General features: G+C 42.4%; 1 protein-coding gene across 2 annotated transcripts in view; it reads left to right on the forward strand.

Annotated features, from left to right (window-relative positions):
* LOC126203416 (cuticle protein 19-like) overlaps window positions 1-13,347 on the forward strand; it is a 34,949-nt gene extending 21,602 nt beyond the window's left edge. The window contains exon 4 of one of the 2 annotated variants that reach the window (XM_049937722.1): window positions 12,776-13,347. In XM_049937722.1, coding sequence (XP_049793679.1) covers window positions 12,776-12,885 — 110 coding nt within the window. In that variant the 3' untranslated portion in view covers window positions 12,886-13,347. The remainder of the gene's footprint in view (window positions 1-12,775) is intronic. The other variant, XM_049937723.1, reaches the window with a different exon arrangement.
* Window positions 13,348-22,958: the final 9,611 nt, after the last annotated feature.

Raw genomic sequence — 22,958 nt, forward strand, 5'->3', positions numbered from 1 at the left:
CCGGATGATGATGAAATGATGATGAAGACAACACAACACCCAGTCCCTGAACGGAGAAAATCTCCGACTCAGCCGGGAATCGAACCCGGGCCCGTAAGACGGCAATCCGTCACGCTGACCATTTTTTAAACCACTTTTTTTTTATTCCACAAAAACAGTAACAAAAATGGCTACAATGAAATGACATAAATAAGGTGACAGATACAGCTGTTGGGGCGGACAACCAAAATGTTACAATATCGGTAAACAAATCCGCTTTGTAGCTACTCAACAAGAAGAATTTACTCAACACCAAAATGCTCACGTAGCAGTATTAAATTCTCCTACAGTGAAAACACATGAAGTATCAATGCTGCTTCATAACAAGAACTTGATTTTAAATACGTACATATTAAAGATTACACACAAAATCATTACCCAAGGAGCATATTCTACCTCCAATCTGTAAGAGAATTTTTGCAATAAAAATAAAATCCGAATAATAATCACCAGGCAACATACAACATAACGAAAAATCAAGTGACATCAAATCCAGTGGCCAAAAGAGTACGCATCTGAAAACATAGAGAATCTAGAATTGACAGATATCAAGCACAGCTAGAAGGCAAGACTGGTTTCGTAATTTGAGCTTATCAGACTGATTTCACTCAGTACACGCAATAGTGCATACCACATAGCAGCATCCGCTGACCTCCAACACAAGAGCCCTGTCTTGACCCGTTTAGTTACTCCAGATAGGATAATCACACTTCCTTCCTGGTCACAATATAAATTCCTTATGGGGCGAATGAGATGATCTGGTTCTCTCATGTTTTTCAGTACTGACCGTACTCTACTGTGGTATAGGCAGTCGAAGAGTTTAACATAATCAATAAGGCAGAGATACACATCTCTCTGGAATTCTCTTGCCTTCTCCATAATCTATCGGATGTTGGCAGTCTGATGCCTGGTCCCTCCTCGTTTATGAAAATTGCCTCTCATTCAGGCACTCTCACTCCTTAAATTCGCGGTCTGTTTTGTAAGTTTTCAGCAGTATATTATGAATAAGAGCAGAAAACTGTATAACGGGAGTTGGATTAGTTATGAATAGGAATGTAGGCAGAGAGTGAGTTACTGTGAATTGTTCAGTGATAGGGTTGTTCTTTCTAATCAGAACCAACAGCAAGAAAACGCCGACAAGAATAGTTCAGGTATTCACACAGTAGTGTAAGCATAAGATGAAAAGATAGAGAAAATATATGAGGACATAAAGGTAATACAGTATGTAAAGGGAGATTAAAATCTAATAGTCATGGGGGATTGGAATGTGATTGTAGGGAAAGGAGTAGAAGACACGGTCACGGGAAAATAAGCGCTTGGTAGTAGGAATGAGAGATCAGAAAGACTAATTGGGTTTTCCAACAAATTTCAGATGGTAGTAGCGAGAGGAGCAGGTATACTTGGAAAAGGCCAGGAGATATAGGAAGATTTCAGTTAGATTACATCATGGTCATTCAGAGATTCAGAAATCAGATATTGTATTGCAAGGCGTACCCACGGTCAGATATAGACACAGATGAAGAATAGGCAATTAAATGGGATACGGAAGTACTAAAGAAAGAAGGGATACGCTTGTAGTTCTCTTAGGCTATATACAATGCGATAATGAATACCTCAGCAGGCCGTTCAGTTGAAGATGAATGGACATCTCTAAAATGCGCAATCACAGAAGCTAGAGTGAAAAAAAAATAGGTACAAGAAAGGTACCTACAAAGAAACCGTGGATAACAGAACCACTTCAATTGATCAACGAAAGAAAATACAGAAATACAAGTCGCTCAGGTATGAAATAAATAGGAAGTGCAGGGAAGCTAAGGTGAAATGGTTATATGAAAAATGTGAAGAAATCGAAAGAGAAATGATGGTCGAAAGGACTGCCTCAGCATACAGAAAAGTCGAAACGACTTTCGGTGACTTTTGCGAACATGTCTCTCTGGTGTAGCGGTTTATTTATTATTTAAAATTGAATATAAACAGTCACAACCGCAATAAATTATTTTTGTCTATAAGGTCATCAGTTTTGACTGTTTTAAACCATCTTAACGAGCAGGCGCTACACCTCCACGAATGCTCCATTCACTGTCACCGTCTACCACCATGGTTTGGGTCTGAAGATGATCTAAAACAGACCGAAACCGGAAACGTATTATATAAAAGAAATGTTTATTGCGGTTGTGACTGTTTATATTCAGTTTTAAACCTTCATTGAAATTAAAAGCAATGGTGGTAACTTTAAAGAGTGCAGTGGCAATTCACTGTTAACGCAGAGCTCTGTGAGGGGGAGGGCTTACCTGATGACATGACAGAACAAGAAACAGAAGTCGATGGGGAAGAGATAGGAGATCGAGTTTTAAAATCAGTTAAAAGAGCAGAAGGGGTGGTTTAGCATTCCATGGGAATTACTAAAATAGTTGGCATAGGTGGCAGCGAAACGATTATTCATGTTGCTGTGTAGAATTTGTGAGGCTGGCGATATACCATCAGACTTTCGGAAAAACATCATCCACACCATCCACACGGTTCCCAAAACTGTAAGAGCCGACAAGTGTGAAAATTATTGCACAATCAACTTAACACATCGTTCATCCAAGTTATTGACAAGAATAACATACAGACGAATGGAAAATAAAATTGAGGATCTCTTAGATGACGACCAGTTTGCCTTCAGGAGCGGTAAAGGCACCAGACAGGTAGTTCTGACGTTGCGGCTATAATGGAAGCAAGGCTGAAGAAACGTCAAGACACGTTCTTGAATTTGTCAACCTGGAAAAAGATTTTGACAGCATCAAATGGTGCAAAATTTTCGAAATCTTGAGAAAAATAGGGGTAAGTTACGGGGAAAGACGGGCAATATACAATATGTAGAACAACAAAGAGAGAATTATAATAGTCCAAGAACGAGGTGCACGGATTAAACAGGTTTTAAGTTAGAGATGTAGTCTTTCGCCCCTGCTGTGCAATCTATACGTCGAAATGATACGCGGAAATACATGTTCAAGAATGGGATAAAACTGTTAAGATTCGCCGATGAAGAAAAATCACAGGACTTGTTGAAAGGAATGAACAGTTTAATGAGCAACAGAATAGTGACTGAGAATAAGTCCAAGCAACACGACAGTAACGAGAAATAGCAGAAATGAAAACAGCGAGAAACTTGACATCATAACTGGCGATCACGAAGTAGATGAAGTTAAGAAATTCTGCTACCTAGCTTCAAAATAACCAATTACGGTGCAAGGAGGAGATAAAAAGCAGACTAGTACTGGCAAAAAGATTCCTGGCCAAGAGAAATCTACTAGTATCAAACGTAGGTCTTAATTTGAGGAAGAAATTTCTGAGAATATACTTTCGGAGCACAGCATTGTATAGTAGTGAAATATGAAAACCGGAACAGAAGAAAATAGAAGTATTTGAGATGTGGCGCTACAAAATAATGTTGAAAATTATGTGGACTGATAAAGTAAGGAATGAGAAGGTTCTCCGCAGAATCGGTGAGGAAAGGAATATATGGAAAACACTGACAGGAAGAAGGAACGGAATGATAGGACATCTGTTAAGATATCAGGAAATAACTTCTATGGTACTAGAGGAAGCCGTAGAGGATAAAAAATTTACAAAAAGACAATGATTAGAATACATGCAGGAAATAACTGAGGACGTAGGTTGTAAGTGCTTCTCTGAGATGGAAACGTTGGCACAGCAGAGGCATTTGTGGAGAGCCGCACCAAACCAGTCAGAAGACTGGTGACTGCAATTGTTTGGTAATTCGAACACACTTAGGGAGTACCCTTCTTTGGGATCGGGACGAATGCTGAACTTTTCTGTTCTTTTGGCCACTGTTTGAGTCTCCATAATTGCTGACATACTGAATGCAACAGTTTCACCGAGTTGTCCAATGACTGACAGCAATTCTGCTGGAATTCGATCATGCCCACTAGCCTTGTTTTCGCAATATTTTCTAGGGATCATTTGACTTTAATCTCTGATATAATCTTTTTCTAGTTCTAAAATCTCATTAACTCTACTTTCACCAGTACGCAGTTCTTTCTTATGTAGATATTCTACACATTCTGTCCATTTTCCCTTAATGTTGTGTTACATCTTTACTATTTCTATCCTTTTTCACTCCAGTCTTCGTTCTGATTTTTCCTTTTATGTAACTAACTAATAAGGAAACTTTCTACCTCAAAACCGCCTGGTAATGATTCTACCAGGAATGAAGTCACTGGGTGTGTGTCAGGAGCATATGGGGAGGGTAGGGGCTGGGACGGAGGGCTGGACTTGGGGAAAAATTTGCCAGCTCGAACAATTAGAAGGTATAACACTTCATTTTTGAAAGCTCCTTTCCTCCTTTTTCCTCATAATACTACACTATATTTTATTGGAAGAAATCTTTTCAAAGGAAACAATTTACAAAAGGATTACACCCGGTAAAACGATGAAACCGTGTGCCTACTGCCCGTGACGTGCTTGTAATTAACTGCTACACAAAATTAATTACTAGGAGCCTTTGCAGTAAAAGATGATGTCCACTTACTTAGTTTATTAATCTTCAAACGATAGAATACGGCTAACTATGTCCCCATTCACACTAATATAACTCACAAATCCAAGTCCATATATTTCGGAAAAGACACAGATTGTCCATGTTGCTTTAGCACGAATCTGATCATATCGTCAGATCGGCTATAAGTCAGAGGCATTCATACGAAGTATAGGGGGGGGGGGGGGGGGGAGTCCTATAGTACCGACCACCTTAACGTTTTCACTTGTAAAATATGAAATATTTAAAACTTTAGGAATTTAAAATTTAATACAGTATTATTGTACTTAAACTAGTGCCTTGAGATGTACATGTATGACTTCCCTGAAATTTTAAAAAAATTGGCAACTCATGTAGAAGTAAAAACAGGTGGCTTTTCAGTCTATACAGTAATTGTCTTCCAATTCGGCCCTGTGACTCTATAGGAAGATTTTCAGGTTTTATTTATGAATAACATTACACAAGCAAAGAAAACCAATAAACACTTTATTATGTAAACAGAAGCCCATAATTTCAGAAAGCATTATTAAGTTATTGCAATAATCACAAACAAAATGCAAGATACATTCTGGTCTACACAACCAATGCGTGCCCACTCTTTACATTTAGTGCATTGTACCCATGCTTCTTCAAAAGGTTCACAGTATCTTACAGATATTGTGCTCTCGTCTGTTATTTGAGAATCTCCACCAGATTCCAGCTTATATTGACGCTTACTATTTGTTGCATTACTGTTTCAACTATTTACTTGTTTGGTTCTGTTGAATCCATCTGACGTTTCTCTCTATTGAATGCTTGTGCTGACTTCAAATCTCTTTCTGACTTTCTTTTCTCTACACTTTGTCTTTTCTTCTATCACCTAAGTACTCCTCAGGATATGAAAAGACTCAGCTGCCTGCGTTACTGTCATTTTCCCTCACATTACTTCACTTATTGCCATCCTCATATTCTCTTCAGTCTATTTTCCTTTCGTTTTCCCCCATTCTCAACCATTTCACTCTGAAAAATGAAGAGAGAGAGAGCTATTATTATTTTCCCCCTAACATTCTGAGTGGTCAGTAGTGAACGGCCAGTGCTGTACGACGATCATGCAACAAAATCGATACCGATTGCGTACTATTTAATACACGATGTTTTGAAAATTTTACGGCTACAGCGTCCTTCAACAACGTAGTTAAAATAAATGTAAAAATAAATTCAGTTACTTACCTCACAATCGCGTACCACGGTACTGAAACTAACTTGTTACTCGCTCCTCTCACATAAACAACATTAAACGCTCACAAGTCACAAAAAACTGAATGCAGGACAAAATGCCTAACTATCAAGAGTGGGGAATGCTGTGTTAGTAAATAATTACACTAAACATTTTACTATACTGGTCAAATTTTTGTGTCAATCACACGCACAGGCACAGGGAGAGAGGGAGGGAGGGAGGGAGGGAGGGAGAGAGAGAGCGGGGGGGGGGGCTGGGGGAGGGATGTAAACCATTAACTGCTGTTAAAAAAAGACGTGATTGGTTATTCTAGCTATAGCCTTGGGGTCGATTAAATAGTGATTAGTCGGTCACATGGCAAATGCTACGCTGCACAGTGCACTAGTGAATCTAAAAGTGCGTGTACTGTGTGTATAAAGACAGGTGAGTGCAAAAAGAATCTGCAGCTTCCAAAAGGCATTCGACAAAGACCTTGCACTGCCGAAGAAATAAATGTATTTTACCACCTAAAGACAGATGGAGGCCTCCTTGCATAAGAAGTACCTGACTGTTGTATTTCTTCAAGTAACTCAGTCAACAACTACAGAACTCAACCAAAAAACGGCCACAGAGCTGGACAACCATTACCATGGGTAAGTTAATAGTGAGATGTAGCCGGCATCCTCTTCTCAACCATAATTGCATCAAGGGGTTCTAGTCACGTCATTGCGATACGTACGCATATCCTTCGACAGTCACTGTAAAAGTGAGGCATATCACAACTTTCCGGAATCTTCTAGAACATATGAATTTCTCGTTTCAGAAGCTAGCAACACGATATTTGTTTCGGCAACACCTTTACACGGTAGTGAATAATGGCATTGGACACAGACATGTAGCATCCATTTGGTTCTAAAGACACGGTGGCGTTTCATGGCGCAAGGTGTTTTGGAACCACTCTGATTCCTTGATCGTCCGCAACTCACACAAACATTGATCGGAGCTAGGTATAGGAAGAGAGACATTTCGATCACTGATGTACTAGACGTGCTTAATAGAATTGAAGTCAGAAGATCTGGAGTACCATACAACCACCCTTGAGTCCGTGAAGAGTTATTGGAACAATTTTGGCAAAATTGGGAGTGCGATGGGATGATGCATTGTCTTGCTGAAGTTTCAAATCACCTGTGGGGTGCTGAAGGTGGACAACTATTGCACATGAAGTGGCACTAGATTTTTCACTATTTGCAAGTGAAAATGTTGGCAGACGTGCCCCTTTCACCTTATATTGACATCCCGCGCACTACAAAAGAGACGTACTGATGTTCATATCTTCGTAACAAACAAAGTTACAAGAAAGGCAATCGTGCTGCTTAATGCCTCCCTAATATCTAAACATCTACAGCTACATCTAGACACATTGTTCACAAGCCAACATAAGGTGCGTGGCTGAGGATACCCTGTCCCACTAGTAGTTGTTTCCTTACCTGTTCCACTCGCAGCTAGAACAATGGAAAAATGGCTATCAAGATGCCTCCGTATGAGCCCTAATTTCTCGTTTCTTGTCCCCGTAATCCTTACGCGAAATGTACGTTGGCAGCAGCAGGATCGTTCTCATGTCAGCTTCAAATACTAGTTCTCTCAATTTTTCCAGTTGCACTCCTGTAGGGATTCTCATTTGAGTCCCCGAAACATCTGCGTAACACTTGCGTGTTGTTCGAATCAACCGGTAACAAGTGTAGAAGCCCGTTTCAGTACCATCCTTTAATCTGACCTTGTCTCATCCTACCGCCATCTTCGACACCTTCCCTTCACTATAACATCACAGCATCGTCAGCAAACAACCACCGATTGCTGCACACCCTGTCCGCCAGATTATTTATGTATGTAGGAGATAACAGCGGCCCTATCAAACCTGCCTCGGGCACTTCTGACGAGACCCTTGCCTCTAATGAACACTCGCTGCCGAGGACAACGTACTGCGTTCTGTCACTTAAGAATTGTTCGCGCCACTCCCATATCTGTGAACCTATTCCGTATGCTTGTATGTTCTTTAACAGTCTGCAAACGAGCAACGTGTTAGTTGCTTTTCGGAAGTTTGGGATCCGCCAACTGCCCTTCATCCGCAGTTCGCAGCATGTCATGTGACAAAATGGCAAGCTGAGTTTCTGAAACCGTGCTGATTTGTGGACATAAACTTTCCGGCCTCTAGGAAATTTATTATACTAGAACTCAGAATTCGTTCTAAACTCTCGTCATTTGCTTAAGAATTTTTTTCTGGACAAAAAGTTATTTGTTGTGGTCAAGATAAATGGGACACCGTACAGAGTCCCGTCCATGATTATAAATGTCTTTTGTTATAAGAATGATGCAATTACTCGTAACCTGTACACTATAGGGATGTATTCCTAGGTATGAGATTTAGTTTCAGGTTTATAATTTCGTATTTCACTAGTACATTAGTGCGCCATCTCTTCCGACAGCTCCAATGTTAAAGCAGCTGAGTCATAAAAAGGATGACGTTTTGATCGTCTGGATTCTTCCACAATACTGTACATCCGAAATCTCAGTTGTCACAATCGGAAACATAAATTTCTTTTCATTGTGACAGCTGCTGTCTCAGTGAAAACTGCGTTACACAGCTTGGGTTTGAAATGCCGTAATATTTTGTACGTAGTTACACCATTGGGAAACCTATTAGTTCAGAACTGTTGTTTCCTAGGAACAACTTTCTCCCGACATAATGCCGTCCGCAAAGCCAAGTGTTGGTCAACTCTTCCTCAATAGCAGCCACTTACCGTTATCCGCTTGAGATAATAATGAAGGACAGGAGCGAGACTCGACAGCCTTCAATTAACTCCTTCCCTCGAGATGTAGTCAGTAGTTATCTCCAATCCTCTGTGGCCTGCTGGAAGCTATCAGATAAGAGGGATTCGTTTCAAGGAAACGGCACTTCCTGTCCATTGTTGCACTCGTATCGAGACCCACATCATGCAGTGCCTGCCGCCCACGCTGTGTTACGCAAGACTACACGGCACACGAGGAACTTGGCCGTCCACTACTTCTTCTCTCCGTCTCAGGATATGTTATGACTGGACACCAACGCAGTGCGTCTGTTTAAAAGTTAGAGGCCATTCGATAAACACAACAACCTCCTTTTAACAGTAGAATGACTTACAAGGATTACTCTGCACATGAATGTGCAATGAAAGATCTAGCTTACTTCCTCAAATTACGGCATCTATATGTAAATCTTGAGTCAGGTGGAGCACCAATTATTGTCTACATGAATATTATCTCTTATGCACAGCTGATGAAATATAAACTGCTAGTAAGAAGACAGTCTCAGCATGACATGACATAACGGTTATCTGAAACAAGTCTGACGTTCCTGCTCTTTAAGTGAACACTCCGCGGCCTTTCGACAGTGTTCAACCACCCTGAGACACCAGTGGAATTTTGAAGAACGTCCCAGCAGAGTGATCGAAACGTTACGCAGAGAAGGAGTATGATAAGGAATATGACGCGGCCTAAAGATTAACATCAGAGTTACATGCCTCACCTTATCGACACTGTCAGTAAAGCGCTTATTAGTGATAGTGATGTCATCATAGCGGCGATTGTCATTAAAGTTAATAAATCCATCAATAAGCCGATGAGAGAGCAGATAAGCAATGTTTAGCACCCTAAGTAGAAAATGAATGGCACACCAAGAAGAAAGTGACGAAGTTGTGAATTTTAAGAACACACGCGTACTACACAGACAAAGTAACATTTACGGAAGGAAAGTCCGCGAACCTTCGTGACTACCCGCCCATCTCAGAAAGTAAACACCCAGCCACGGCGAGCGACGAAAAAAAATCAACAGCTACCAGGAGACAATCGAGACCGCGCAACAACAATAATATTTTGGATTCCCCTTCGCTGTTAGTGTCTGCTTACAGTATTTACACAACGACGACAGTTCACCAGTAGCAGCCAGGAGATTATTAACCACTAAATTCTTTCTTCGAAGAAGGACGGGGGACTAGAGCCTTTCGTCTGTGAACACAACACTGCCTTTCGACAGCGTTCAGGCATCCGATGACTTAGTTCACTTAGGCCGATTACACGCCTCGAGACAACTCGCAGTCAATTTCTACCTCGATAATCATATTTTTGTGAAAGGTGTATCGTAGGTTCTCGCCATTCAAGTTTAATTCAAGTATAATTCGACCGCGACAGCTTTTACGGCGAGGGATAAATACAGGTACATTGTGACAAATGTTTCGTTTATTTCTTCTCAAAAACTATACGTTTGAAGTATCTTTACTTTGTACGCTTTCTGATTTCACTCTCTGCGTGTCACCAGGCGAAATTTCAGCGGAGGATCCAAACTATCGCCTATTGTAAAACAAAATAAGAAATGCACTGCACTGTTTGCACTGCTACCTGAGTAGCTGCTTCCTCTGTGTAACACATCCCTGAACTATAGGGAAATCCTACAATTCTGTACACTGTAACACGTTCAAAGACCTGCAGCCAAGTCCACCATAGAAACGACGGAGTTTCTCGTCGAGACTTTCCACTCGGGTCCAAATTGAATAACGCAGACCAATTATAGATACGAAACTACAAACTGTAGTAGGCTATCAGTCAATCGTCGGTAAAAATTGAAACCAAACGGCAGGCGTCATTGATGCCGACGTGGGCCAAAACTTACCGATGACTGCACCCTGCACCATCGATAGCTACAGATGGGACCTCCTCCACTTCTCGCATGGACCCTCCTAGAACACATACCGAGCACACATTGGCTTCTTCCCAGTTCTGATTGCTATTTGCTTGGAGGCTCCATAACACCTAAACATTGGAGCTCCCGATAACTACCAAACCTCTCTCCCTGCGTATCTGCTAAAATCCTGCTTAAGGAGAAGCCATTTGTCCACTCGTAGGAGGAATGTGCAAGGCCAGACGGTCGGTAGCCAACATTCGCTCTCTGCTTCGAGGACCGAGCGAGGTGGCGCAGTGGTTAGCACACTGGACTCGCATTCGGGAGGACGACGGTTCAATCCCGTCTCCAGCCATCCTGATTTAGGTTTTCCGTGATTTCCCTAAATCGCTTCAGGCAAATGCCGGGATGGTTCCTTTGAAAGTGCACGGCCGATTTCCTTCCCAATCCTTCCCTAACCCGAGCATGAGCTCCGTCTCTAATGACCTCGTTGTCGACGGGACGTTAAACTCTAACCACCACCACCACCACTCTGCTTCGAGCGATTTCAGTGGGTTGCAAGCTACCACTCACACAGCAGCGAGCGCTATTCTCCCAAGTCGTGTACGTTGGAAGGTACCACTAGCGGGGGCCACCAGCGAAACGAGCGACATTTGAGTTGCCTCATAGGATGCACCAGCTTCCCCGCTACCGCTGCATCTTAGGGCAGCAGCTAACAGACGGCTAACGGCGGCGAAAAGTGTCTTTTGTTGTTCGCAACTGAGACCAGCTCCTGTATCCACAGACAGTATGCACATACCTTGTCCGTCCTTCTTTTTAGAAAAAGGTTTGCACAACCAACTTGTTAACAGCACATATGAATCTACTATTGTGAGGCTTACACCATTCCATTGTTCTTTCATTCCATATCCCAGCATGGGTGAGATGGGCTGGCAGCTTGAAACTATTGAAAAACGATAAAACATTTAGATTTCAAAGTTATTGAAATTATGATTATTCATTGATGGTGTTAAAAAGACTTGTTTTCAAAGAAATATTGAAAAATTGATAATGCATTTAACTGCATTAGAGTTACAACGAACTGCATAATGAGGGGTTTATTTGAGAGAGGACGGGCTGAGTGGTTCTGGTGAAGTAAGATGTGGGATATTACTTGATGAAGAGGGTTGGTTTTTGGCAGTTGGTGTAATGTGGACGATGGAGAAACGTGGGATTTGTGAAAGGTGTAACTAAAATGGAGGCCAGTCCATAGGTATGAGGAAAACATGTACAAGAGGACGGGAAGAGAATACGGAGCCCTGATATGGGTGGTATAAATCTGGTAGGAAGGATAAATGTGGGGGCGAATTTCTTTGTCTGAGAGGAGTCTGTTAAAATATATAGAGGGTATAGAGAGTGTTTAGGTATGGGTGTAGGTTGTCTCAATATAGGTGCGGCAGCATATCAGAGCTGGTGGTGTAAGATATATGGAACTGTACAATGTATGTCAGGAGGGAGAGGTAAGTGATGAGCTGGTAACTGTTCTGTAAATTAGAAATTTGTGATAGGGACTATGGGACCAAACTGCTTAGGTCATCGTTCCCTAGGCTTACGCACTACTTAATTTAACTTAAACTAACTTATCCTAATCACAACACACACACCCATGCCCGAGGGAGGAGTCGAACCTCCGACGGGGAGAGCCGCGCGAACCGTGCAAGACACTCGAGACCGAACGGCTACCCCGCGCGGCAACGGATTCGTGTCGGGAAAGTTAAACGGATGCAGAAAGCAAAGTGGGATGTCTGGCGTTCAGTGATACGGACACTGTGATGGAACTTTGATCAATCAGATATCCCGTCTACATCGACACAGCTGAGGATGGTATAGATCAAGGCTTTGTGGGTGTGGAATATGGTGGAGGAATGCAGTCCTCGTGTTCACCAAGTAAGTAGTTTTAGGCTGGCGTGGAATTTCCTTTTAACTGGCTAGGATGGTCATAAACGGCCATGAAAAACTCATAGAGATGGAAGCCATGGGATTTTTAAAGAGCTGCTAGGAGGTGAACTGACTGATATGGGGCTAGGAGGAACGCTGATACTCCTGGAGGGTTAGGCAGAAGGCTAGGAAGGAGATGCGTATTGTACGCGTTCCATTCCAACTATGTCTTTTTCTTGTTGCAGATGGTCAAAGAAATAATAATATAATCTTGTATTCTGAGTAGCGACGGTATGGCTGCTGCCGCCTCAACATCTTGATGCGGAATGAAGTAACCAGTCACGTACAGAAAACCTGTTTTTGTTGACAGAAGTGGTGAAACCGCATTACGTGACGCAGCACGAGTATGACCTGTACGACGGAGCAGCGGGCTACGTGGTGGACAACGCGGCGCACTACCCCCACTACAGCTACTACTGAGGCGGCCAGGGGTAGTGGTCGCCAGGGGCTGTCGGGGGCTGCACGCGAGTGGGCCTCACCACTCAAGCTGCGCCACCGCGGCACATGCGTTACCTCATACAAGAGTCTAGACGGTGCTCGCTGTCCTAGGCCTGTAATTACTCGCGTTCTTACTACGTACCTCTCACATGTAAATACATATTTACGTATATATATTGTAACCAACATATTAAACAGCAAGAGCAAAGCTATAACAGCTGTGAGGTTACAGTACGTCTAGCACATTCTGCGTCGGGACAATAGATAAACTTGTCACGTCGCACGTGTTTCCGTCATAATTACAAAAATACAGTGCTCTAACGCCAGTCAAAATTTATGAAAAATGAAGTCCGTAACATAGTGTACAGTGTACAACATTTATTTAATTTCATAAATGTGTAAAAACGTATGACTATAAATAAAAGTATCTCCTAAATATTTATAGATGTTAGTTTCCAGAACTACTGTGTAAGAAAAATTTATCCTTAAATTCTTCGCAATTATGTCATTGTAACAGCAATGTGTATACAGATCTTCTAAATACTGCTGTAAAGAAATATTTTTATTTTATTACAAATTTGTTGATAATTTCTGCCAGTAGTATACTTTTTGTACAAATATGAATACTACAATAAGCGTTTATGGTTCTCTTTCGTTATTTTCTCTATTAGACTGTATCTGTGTGTCCTTCATTATCGCTAGTAGGCACATGGTTCGATTCTCGGTGGCGGCAAGAACTTTTAATCTTTATTGAAAAACTAGTATGGGTTCCATTCAGCTTCATAACGACAATTTAGGAAATACTGGACGTAGAGCAAGGGATTCTGTTTTAAAACCAGAAATCGGAGATCACAAGAGATTTCTGTCGACCACCACCCACCCAGAAACTGATGTTCAATAACAACTTAAGTGGAAAATAAATCAGTTATCGACTGGCAGCCCACACCTGTACTAGTTCAGTTTAAAAGTCTGTTAATCAGTAAGTTTAATTAGATAAACCGCCAAAGGAAGCAGCGTTGTCCTTTTACTTGTTTATATTTCTATTTTGCTTTCTTGCCAGTTATCATTATCTAAATAACACTTTTTTCTTCTTCTTGTATTGCTCCTCGCACTGTTAGTCTTTAATTCAGCGGCAGAAATAAACTCATAGAACAGTACTCACACTCTACCAAATACACGATAATGACATGTGTAAATTTACGTAACAGGAATCGTAGAGCAAGTCAATTAGTTGACTTTAGGATTATTAGAATATTTATATCGTATGTTGAGGAGTTGTTTATTATTTGATTGCATGGTAACGAAGTTTACGGAGTGGCTGTTTACAGTACAGTCTCTGCAAATAAATGTATTACTGCCACACGTCATTAAACATATGCCTTCCATTTAGTAAGCTTATCGTTAGTTATTTAAAACTGATTGTTTGCTTGTAGCCCACAAAGAATCTAATAATTTCGTAGTTTATAGGTTACATTGCCCTTTGAACACATAAGTAAAACAGGACCAAGAAAATATCAGCAAAAGTCGTTTAATTTCGCCTGCAAGAACACTTATAGATACACGTTGTCACACAAAACAAAGTTTTTATACTAAAATTTCGACTCGTAATACATTTTATTTTGTTTATGAAGTTATTCGGGTGAAGAAGATGTAGGTGCGGAACGACGATTGGATATGTCGGCTGATACGACGTTTGCCTTTACTGCAGCTGTAAGAGAAAGAGTAAAAGCTTCTATGTGCCTGTAATTAGTGTAAATTTGTCTTTTTGTTCTCTAAGAGAGCGATACACATGGGTGCAACTATAACGTCTACTAGAATGGGGAATGTACTACCTATCACAATTTCCCTATGAGACGGGAAGTCACACTCACATGCTAATCTTCTGCCCCTGGGCCTCGACGGCGTCAAGCTCCTTCTCCTTGCAGGTGTTTCGGCGTCTAATTGACAGTTTAGTTACATAAAAAGGCACAGTTGCAAAGCTACAGGTTAATGATACCCAGTAAACGCTGTTAATCTTGAATATATTGCAGAAAAAGACACAAATGTGTGGTTTTCCTGTCATAAGCAGTGACGTGGCAAGCTGCCAGCTTGCTGCAGGACGAGCTGGAAATTACTTTACGCCCTGTAATTGATGGTACTCCATGGAGGCAAGCCATCGGTGGTATTTGTTGGCTGGGGAAGATTTATCTAACTATTTAAATTTACTGATTTAGTTTTATGAGTTATTAATTAATGGTCTATCCGGTCTGTAATTACTATCAATGAACTCGGAATTTTTCAGGCATCCCGCATCTGTGATCTAAATAAGGGAATAAATCTTATTCAGCTCTCTTCCTTTGTTATAGAGACTGGTCTGCACAAGTGTTGTGGCCACGCCACATATGTTGCAACGCCTTCAAAAAGTGTCTGTGCTGTATAACATTACTGGTACTATTCTGTTCCTGTTCGCTGGACGCCCTATATAAAGTTCCTAGTACCTATCAAGAACACACGCAGCTTCTATCGTCCCTTAATGCGTCCTTCGTCGATGGCACTAATTTAGTTGTTCTCCACCGACTGAAGTATGAAACACTACGGCAATCGATGTTATTCACGCAAACTGAAGTACTTCGTTGTTTCTTGTCATCTACAGCAGGAAGTCTGTCTCGTGGTTCCGTGAACTGTTGTGACTTTCAAACTATATAGGAGAAAAACTTCGAATGAGTAAGTGGATCTTGTACCATGGTGCCCACACATGTTTGTATAATATACTTTTATTCGCCCTTGCATCTAGATCTGAAGGCACTTCAGTATTGACCAACAACCACAAGATTCCAGGAATCGACGTTATTATGACACCAAAAAGCCACACAGTATGAGGCACACAGTATTGTTTGCCTCACGTTATTGACCCACATACCAGAAGATGAAAACTTCAGTTAATAGAATCGATACTTGCAGAGAACCAAACGTGACTGCATCACGTCCTATGTCTGATACGTCGGCGGGTCTCCTCACCCCAGCCCTAAGATTAATATCTTTGTAACTTCGAACTTAACTTCATGCATATCCATACAGTCTTGCTGATGATCAGTTTCACAGTACGAGCCCCACTTGTTACTATTGAATTGTATTTATTATAAATCTCTGTATCATTGCTGTCTTTTTGTGATAACTTAGGCTTCACTTTTATGTTTCAAACCGTGAACGTTGCTAAATATGATTATTTTCACAACTTTAGCTGTTCAGAAGCTGAGGCTACGGCATACCCTATAGCCAGCGCTCGCTGCTTTCAACGTACGTTTCCATACCTGTTAACCCACCCAGTGCTGGCTACCACTACACTGACGGCGGTAGCAGTCCCGTGCGCAGAAAGTGTCCTGGCTCAATTTAATAACTTTTAATACAGACTGATCGAAAAGGAACATGTCCTTTCTACCAGAAACATCAAGTGGGTTGCAATATATGACTAGACTAGCTGACAGACCCGCAATTGCCCAGGCATTCAGTTTGACAATTTTCTGTTAGAAACGAAAGCAAGAAATGAACTACACTCCTGGAAACTGAAATAAGAACACCGTGAATTCATTGTCCCAGGAAGGGGAAACTTTATTGACACATTCCTGGGGTCAGATACATCACATGATCACACTGACAGAACCACAGGCACATAGACACAGGCAACAGAGCATGCACAATGTCGGCACTAGTACAGTGTATATCCACCTTTCGCAGCAATGCAGGCTGCTATTCTCCCATGGAGAGGATCGTAGAGATGCTGGATGTAGTCCTGTGGAACGGCTTGCCATGCTATTTCCACCTGGCGCCTCAGTTGGACCAGCGTTCGTGCTGGACGTGCAGACCGCGTGAGACGACGCTTCATCCAGTCCCAAACATGCTCAATGGGGGACAGATCCGGAGATCTTGCTGGCCAGGGTAGTTGACTTACACCTTCTAGAGCACGTTGGGTAGCACGGGATACATGCGGACGTGCATTGTCCTGTTGGAACAGCAAGTTCCCTTGCCGGTCTAGGAATGGTAGAACGATGGGTTCGATGACGGTTTGGATGTACCGTGCACTATTCAGTGTCCCCTCGACGATCACCAGTGGTGTACGGCCAGTGTAGGAGATCGCTCCCCACACCATGATGCTGGGTGTTGGCCCTGTGTGCCTCGGTCGTATGCAGTCCTGATTGTGGCGCTCACCTGCACGGCGCCAAACACGCATACGACCATCATTGGCACCAAGGCAGAAGCGACTCTCATCGCTGAAGACGACACGTCTCCATTCGTCCCTCCATTCACGCCTGTCGCGACACCACTGGAGGCGGGCTGCACGATGTTGGGGCGTGAGCGGAAGACGGCCTAACGGTGTGCGGGACCGTAGCCCAGCTTCATGGAGACGGTTGCGAATGGTCCTCGCCGATACCCCAGGAGCAACAGTGTCCCTAATTTGCTGGGAAGTGGCGGTGCGGTCCCCTACGGCACGTAGCCCAGCTTCATGGAGACGGTTGCGAATGGTCCTCGCCGATACCCCAGGAGCAACAGTGTCCCTAATTTGCTGGGAAGTGGCGGTGCGGTCCCCTACGGCACTGTGTAGGATCCTACGGTCTTGGCGTGCATCCGTGCGTCGCTGCGGTCCGGTCCCAGGTCGACGGGCACGTGCACCTTCCGCCGACCACTGGCGACAACATCGATGTACTGTGGAGACCTCACGCCCCACGTGTTGAGCAATTCGGCGGTACGTCCACCCGGCCTCCCGCATGCCCACTATACGCCCTCGCTCAAAGTCCGTCAACTGCACATACGGTTCACGTCCACGCTGTCGCGGCATGCTACCAGTGTTAAAGACTGCGATGGAGCTCCGTATGCCACGGCAAACTGGCTGACACTGACGGCGGCGGTGCACAAATGCTGCGCAGCTAGCGCCATTCGACGGCCAACACCGCGGGTCCTGGTGTGTCCGCTGTGCCGTGCGTGTGATCATTGCTTGTACAGCCCTCTCGCAGTGTCCGGAGCAAGTATGGTGGGTCTGACACACCGGTGTCAATGTGTTCTTTTTTCCATTTCCAGGAGTGTATGTTTGCTGTGTAATAGCCAAAAAAATTCATTCCCATGTGATAGTGAAAACGCTTAAACGCTTTTGAAATTATTTAGTAGATTCGGTATGAGATGATCCTGGACAGTTTCTGTACCCTGAGCGTAGTTGCTTCGCGTGCCTATAACGCTATTTTGTAAACGTCTCTATGGCAACGCCTGTTCATAGCTCTATAGACAGCTATTGTCTTCGCCTACAGCCATTTGCGCTTCGCAGTTGGAGTATCTTACTAGTAAAGAATAAATGCATTCAAAATTTGGTGCATGACGCGGCATTTTTCCCACAAGTCTCGGTCTTTATGACGTCATATCTGCCGCCGGAAGTACTCGGAACACAACCGAAACCTGAATTAGGACACTGACTGCAACCATTAATACTGCCTCAAAGTACGACTGTATACCGCCTCAGAGTACGTCGAAATTGGTCCTTATTCTGAATTTGAGCAGAATAAATGTGTCACCTGTGACCTATACTACCTGAAAACGGAGAACTTGTATGGTGGAAGCAATAATTTACGATGACAGCATCTCTGGAGCTGAATATCTCAAGTACTGCATTTACAACGACTTACTTGAAACGTTGAAAAGTTCTTACGGAAGAAAATTGCAAGATCTGCTTATGTATAGATCTTAGCTCCTGACGAAAATACGTAAATGGAGCATGTTTTGTATGAATCAAATGTTAAGGTCCACGCTTGGAGGTAATACACAGCTGATGGAATTTCTGAACAATGAAAACGTGTAAAACAATAAATTCGCAAAGAACAAACTTATGATAAATCCAGTATGACGTACAACTAAACAAGACATAGAAAATTAACCGTCATGTATGGATTCAAACATCTGAGTAGAACGTTTAACGTCGCCTCCGAATGTCATCACCCACGATTCTTTGCAATAAATTTACATACTTTTGAAAAATGGCCTTGCGAGCGAGAGAATCTGTTTGTATGTCACCTCAATTTCCGGGTGGTTAACTCAGGAATGGGCACCGAACACTATGAACAAAGACATATCATTTTCACAGCAGGTCCGAATGAAAAATGCAACGCGAAAAGGACTCGATTTTACATATTCCCAAAACACTCACTATCATGTGAATACAACACGAATGCTCGTAGCTTGCTACAATCCATTAAATTGAAAGTTACTAATCGAATGCACATATATCAAATACACAAGGGTTTAATTCAGTTCTGCTCGATGTGTTGGTCGGGCAGAGAGAGCTTTCTGCTTGAACCGCCTGAGGCCTACAACCGAGAAATATGTGTGAATTGCTCTGACTGGCCGGCAACCATCAAATTTTTAGCTTCTCCATAAGATACCTGCTCATTCCTTTTACAAAGATGGTCGCTCCGCAGATATAGTCGGCTAGTGTTGGAACAGGACGACGGTTCAAACCCCCGTCTGGTCATCCTGATTTTCCGTGATTTCCCTAAATCGCTTCAGGCAAGTGCCGGGATGGTGCCTTTGAAAGACCACGGCCGACTTCGTCCCCCATCTTCCCCAATCCGACGGGACCGATGACCTCGCTGTTTGGTCCCCTCCCCCAAATCAATCAACCAGCCTTCCTCCAAACCTACGAAAACAGCATATATCGCCCCATTCGTTTTAATGCACTTTGTCCCCTGACATTCGTAGAAACTCGTGCCTACTCCTCCTCTGAAAACATACTTTTATAAATTCTTCTGTTCATCACTAAAAACTTGGCCGCAGGTGATATCAGACTTAAAAGCCTGTGTTTCACACATTTTCTAGCGTATTTTTTGCAAAATTGAGCACTAGGATAATTTTCCAACTATATGTATTGTTCCGGCTACTGCCCTGGCGCTCAGCACGGATCTCATGTGCCTAACTTCTGGTCAGTGTTCATTACAGTTCGACTATGTCGCTACGTGTAGAAAACAGATCATCTTGGCTCCTTACGTTCCACAACTGAACTTATTTTAAATGATGTTACACAAAAGCCACTATTGGCGCCAAGCCGAAGATCTGACTTGGAAGTTACCAGCGATACCCTTACTGAAGTTAAATCGCGTGTGTATTTACGCTGAAAGGCGGGCACTGTAAAGCGAGCGTCTTTCATAAATCGTGCACCGCGCGCCATGCGCAAGTCAGATTCCGAAATCACAGATTGGATTGTAAGGCGCCCCCAAGAGCAGATATAGGCTCAGATCACAATTTAGTAGTGATGAAGCGTAGACTTAAGTTCAAGAGAATCATACGGAAGAATCAGTATAGCAGTAAGTGAATACTGACGTACTGTGGAATAATGAGACGCATTTGAATTTCGCTAAATATACTGTAAGGGAAAAAAAAAGACTCTCCAAGAAGGACACATCTCTACGGGAAATAAATCGGTAGATATGATGTACATGTACAGACAAACAAATTATTACAGCTTGTATTCTTACCCTCCCACACATCACTATTAAATTTCTCTGTCTCTAAAACTTTGAAAGCTTCAAGAGGCGTAAGATATATAAAAGAAAAACTCTTCATTTTCTCTTCTTGTTGTTGGCTCCAGTTCTCGATTCTAGGGTACATTCTCGCGGCTGAAATTTTGACATATTGGGTTCCAGATGACTAAATAACTGATGAAGTACTATCTGTTGCTATGCTTTTATTTTATTTTGTCCCGTTATTGTATATCACACCGACTTTACAATTTTCACTTCAAAACACAAATTGTATTGTTGTTGACAAGAATAGAAAATTACGTACGTTTCGATAAGAGGCATGCCCACTACTACCTACATTCTGCGGTACTCACAATATTCCGAAGAGTTTACAAAGCAAATGAGATTACAAACTTTCTTGACAAAATAAGAATCTTCGCTAAAATGTATCATTATTTTGTAAATGACTCCAGAAATTAATTTTATAATTATCGTCAGATTGTGCAATTAATAATAGAAATTTTAAGTGTGCCAGATATTTTGTAATTTCAAATATTTCTAAAAGAAGAGTAATTTTAACTGTACATACACAGTACTAACAAATTGATATCTTTTTACATATTTTAGCCCGAAACATAATACAACTTACACAAAATCAAATGAAGTTCATTCAGTTAAACAGCTGATATAATGTTCACCTACACAAGAATCGATAGTATACCTGGTACTGGTTATTTCTATATAAGAAAAGGAAATGTTAGAGTAGGGTGTCCCATTACAAGCTACAGAAGAACTGGAAGATTTATTCAAGAGAAAGAGCTTTACAAATAGAGCAAGTCAATAACACGTTGGTCCACCCTTGGTGCTTAAGCAAGCAGTTAGTCAGCTGGCCAAAGACTGGCAGAGTTATTGATTGTCCACCTGAGAGATATCGTGCCCAGTTTTGTGCAACTGACGCGTTAAATTGTCAAAATCCCGAGATGGTTGGAGTGCCCCGTCCATAGTGCTACAAACGTTCTCAATTGAGGAGAGATTCGGCACCTGTCTGGCCAATGTAAGGTCTGGCAACCACGAGGAGAAACAGCATAAACCCTCGCCGTTTGCGGACGTGCGTTATCTTGGTGACATATAAATCTAGGATGGTTTGCCATTAACGGCAACAAAACATGGCGTAGAATGTCGTCCAAGTAATGCTATGTTGAGGGGTGCCGCGGATAACAACCAAGGGTGTTGTGCTATGAAAAGAAATAGCACCCCAGAGCATCACTCCTGATTGTCAGGGCCTGTGGTGGGTGACAATTGGATTGCTATTTCACCGCTGTCTACAAAAATGTCTTCGGCCTGGAATCCCACTGACTGGAATAGAATTCAGTGATGAGTCTATAGAAAGTGCATTCACAGATCTTAGAAAGACAAACATTGGTACAAGGAAGGTAACTGCGAAGAAGTCTTAGTAACAGAAGAAATACTGCAGTTGGTAGAGGAAAAAGAAAGTACAAAAATATTCTGGAAAATATAAAACAGTAATGAAACAAACAGGAAGCAGAGGGAAGCCAAGGTGAAATGAATGCATGAAAGAGTGAAGAAAACGAAAAAGAAATGAAGTTCGGAAGGGATGACACAGCATACAGAAACCTCAGTACAACCTGCGTTGAAATTAAAAGCAAGGCTAGGAACACCAGAAGTGCAATGGCAATCCCACTTTTAAAGGCGGAAGAGAAGGCGGATAGGTGGAAAGAGTACACTGAAAGCTTATACGAGAGGGACAGATTGTCTGATGTGACAGAAGGAGAAATTGGAGTTGACATGGAAGACATAGGCGATCCAGTACTAGACAGAATTTAAATGAACTCGAAGATTTGAGATCAAATAAGGCAAAGGGATGCATAATCATTTCATCGGAATTTCTAAAATAAAACGTCTATTCGGTTTGCTGTTTAGAACCTATGAGACTGGCAAGATACCATCAGACTTCCGGGGCGGTATCATCCACACAGTTCCGAAGATAGCAAGAGCCGACAAGTGCGAGATTTACCGCTGAATCAGCTTAACAACTCATGCATCCAAGCTGCTGACTATGATAACATACAGAATACAAGAATGGAAAAGAAAACTGAGGATCTGTCAGATGATGAGCAGCTTGGAGTTCGGAAATATAAAGGTACAAGAGAGGCAGTCCTGACGTCGTGGTTAATAATGGAAGCAAGATTGAAGAAAACTCGAGACACGTTCTTAGCATTTACCGACCTGGAAAAAATTGTCTACAACCCAAAATGGTGCAAGTTGTTCGAAAATCTGTGAAAATAGTTAGCTATTGAGAAAGACGGGTAATAAGCAATATGCAGTCCCCTGCTGACACGCAGGGTCCATGTATTCATGAGGTTGTCTCCATACCAGTACACGTCCATCCGCTTGATACAATTTGAAACGAGACTCATACGACCAGGCAACATGTTTACAGTCACCAACAGTCCAATGTCGGTGTTGACGGGACCAGGCGAGGCGTAAAGCTTCGTGTCCTGCAGTCGTCAAGGGTACACGAGTGGGCCTTCGGCTCCGAAAGCCCTTATCGATAATGTT

The sequence above is a fragment of the Schistocerca nitens genome, chromosome 9, assembly GCF_023898315.1.
Source record: "Schistocerca nitens isolate TAMUIC-IGC-003100 chromosome 9, iqSchNite1.1, whole genome shotgun sequence".
Classification (NCBI taxonomy): domain Eukaryota; kingdom Metazoa; phylum Arthropoda; class Insecta; order Orthoptera; family Acrididae; genus Schistocerca; species Schistocerca nitens.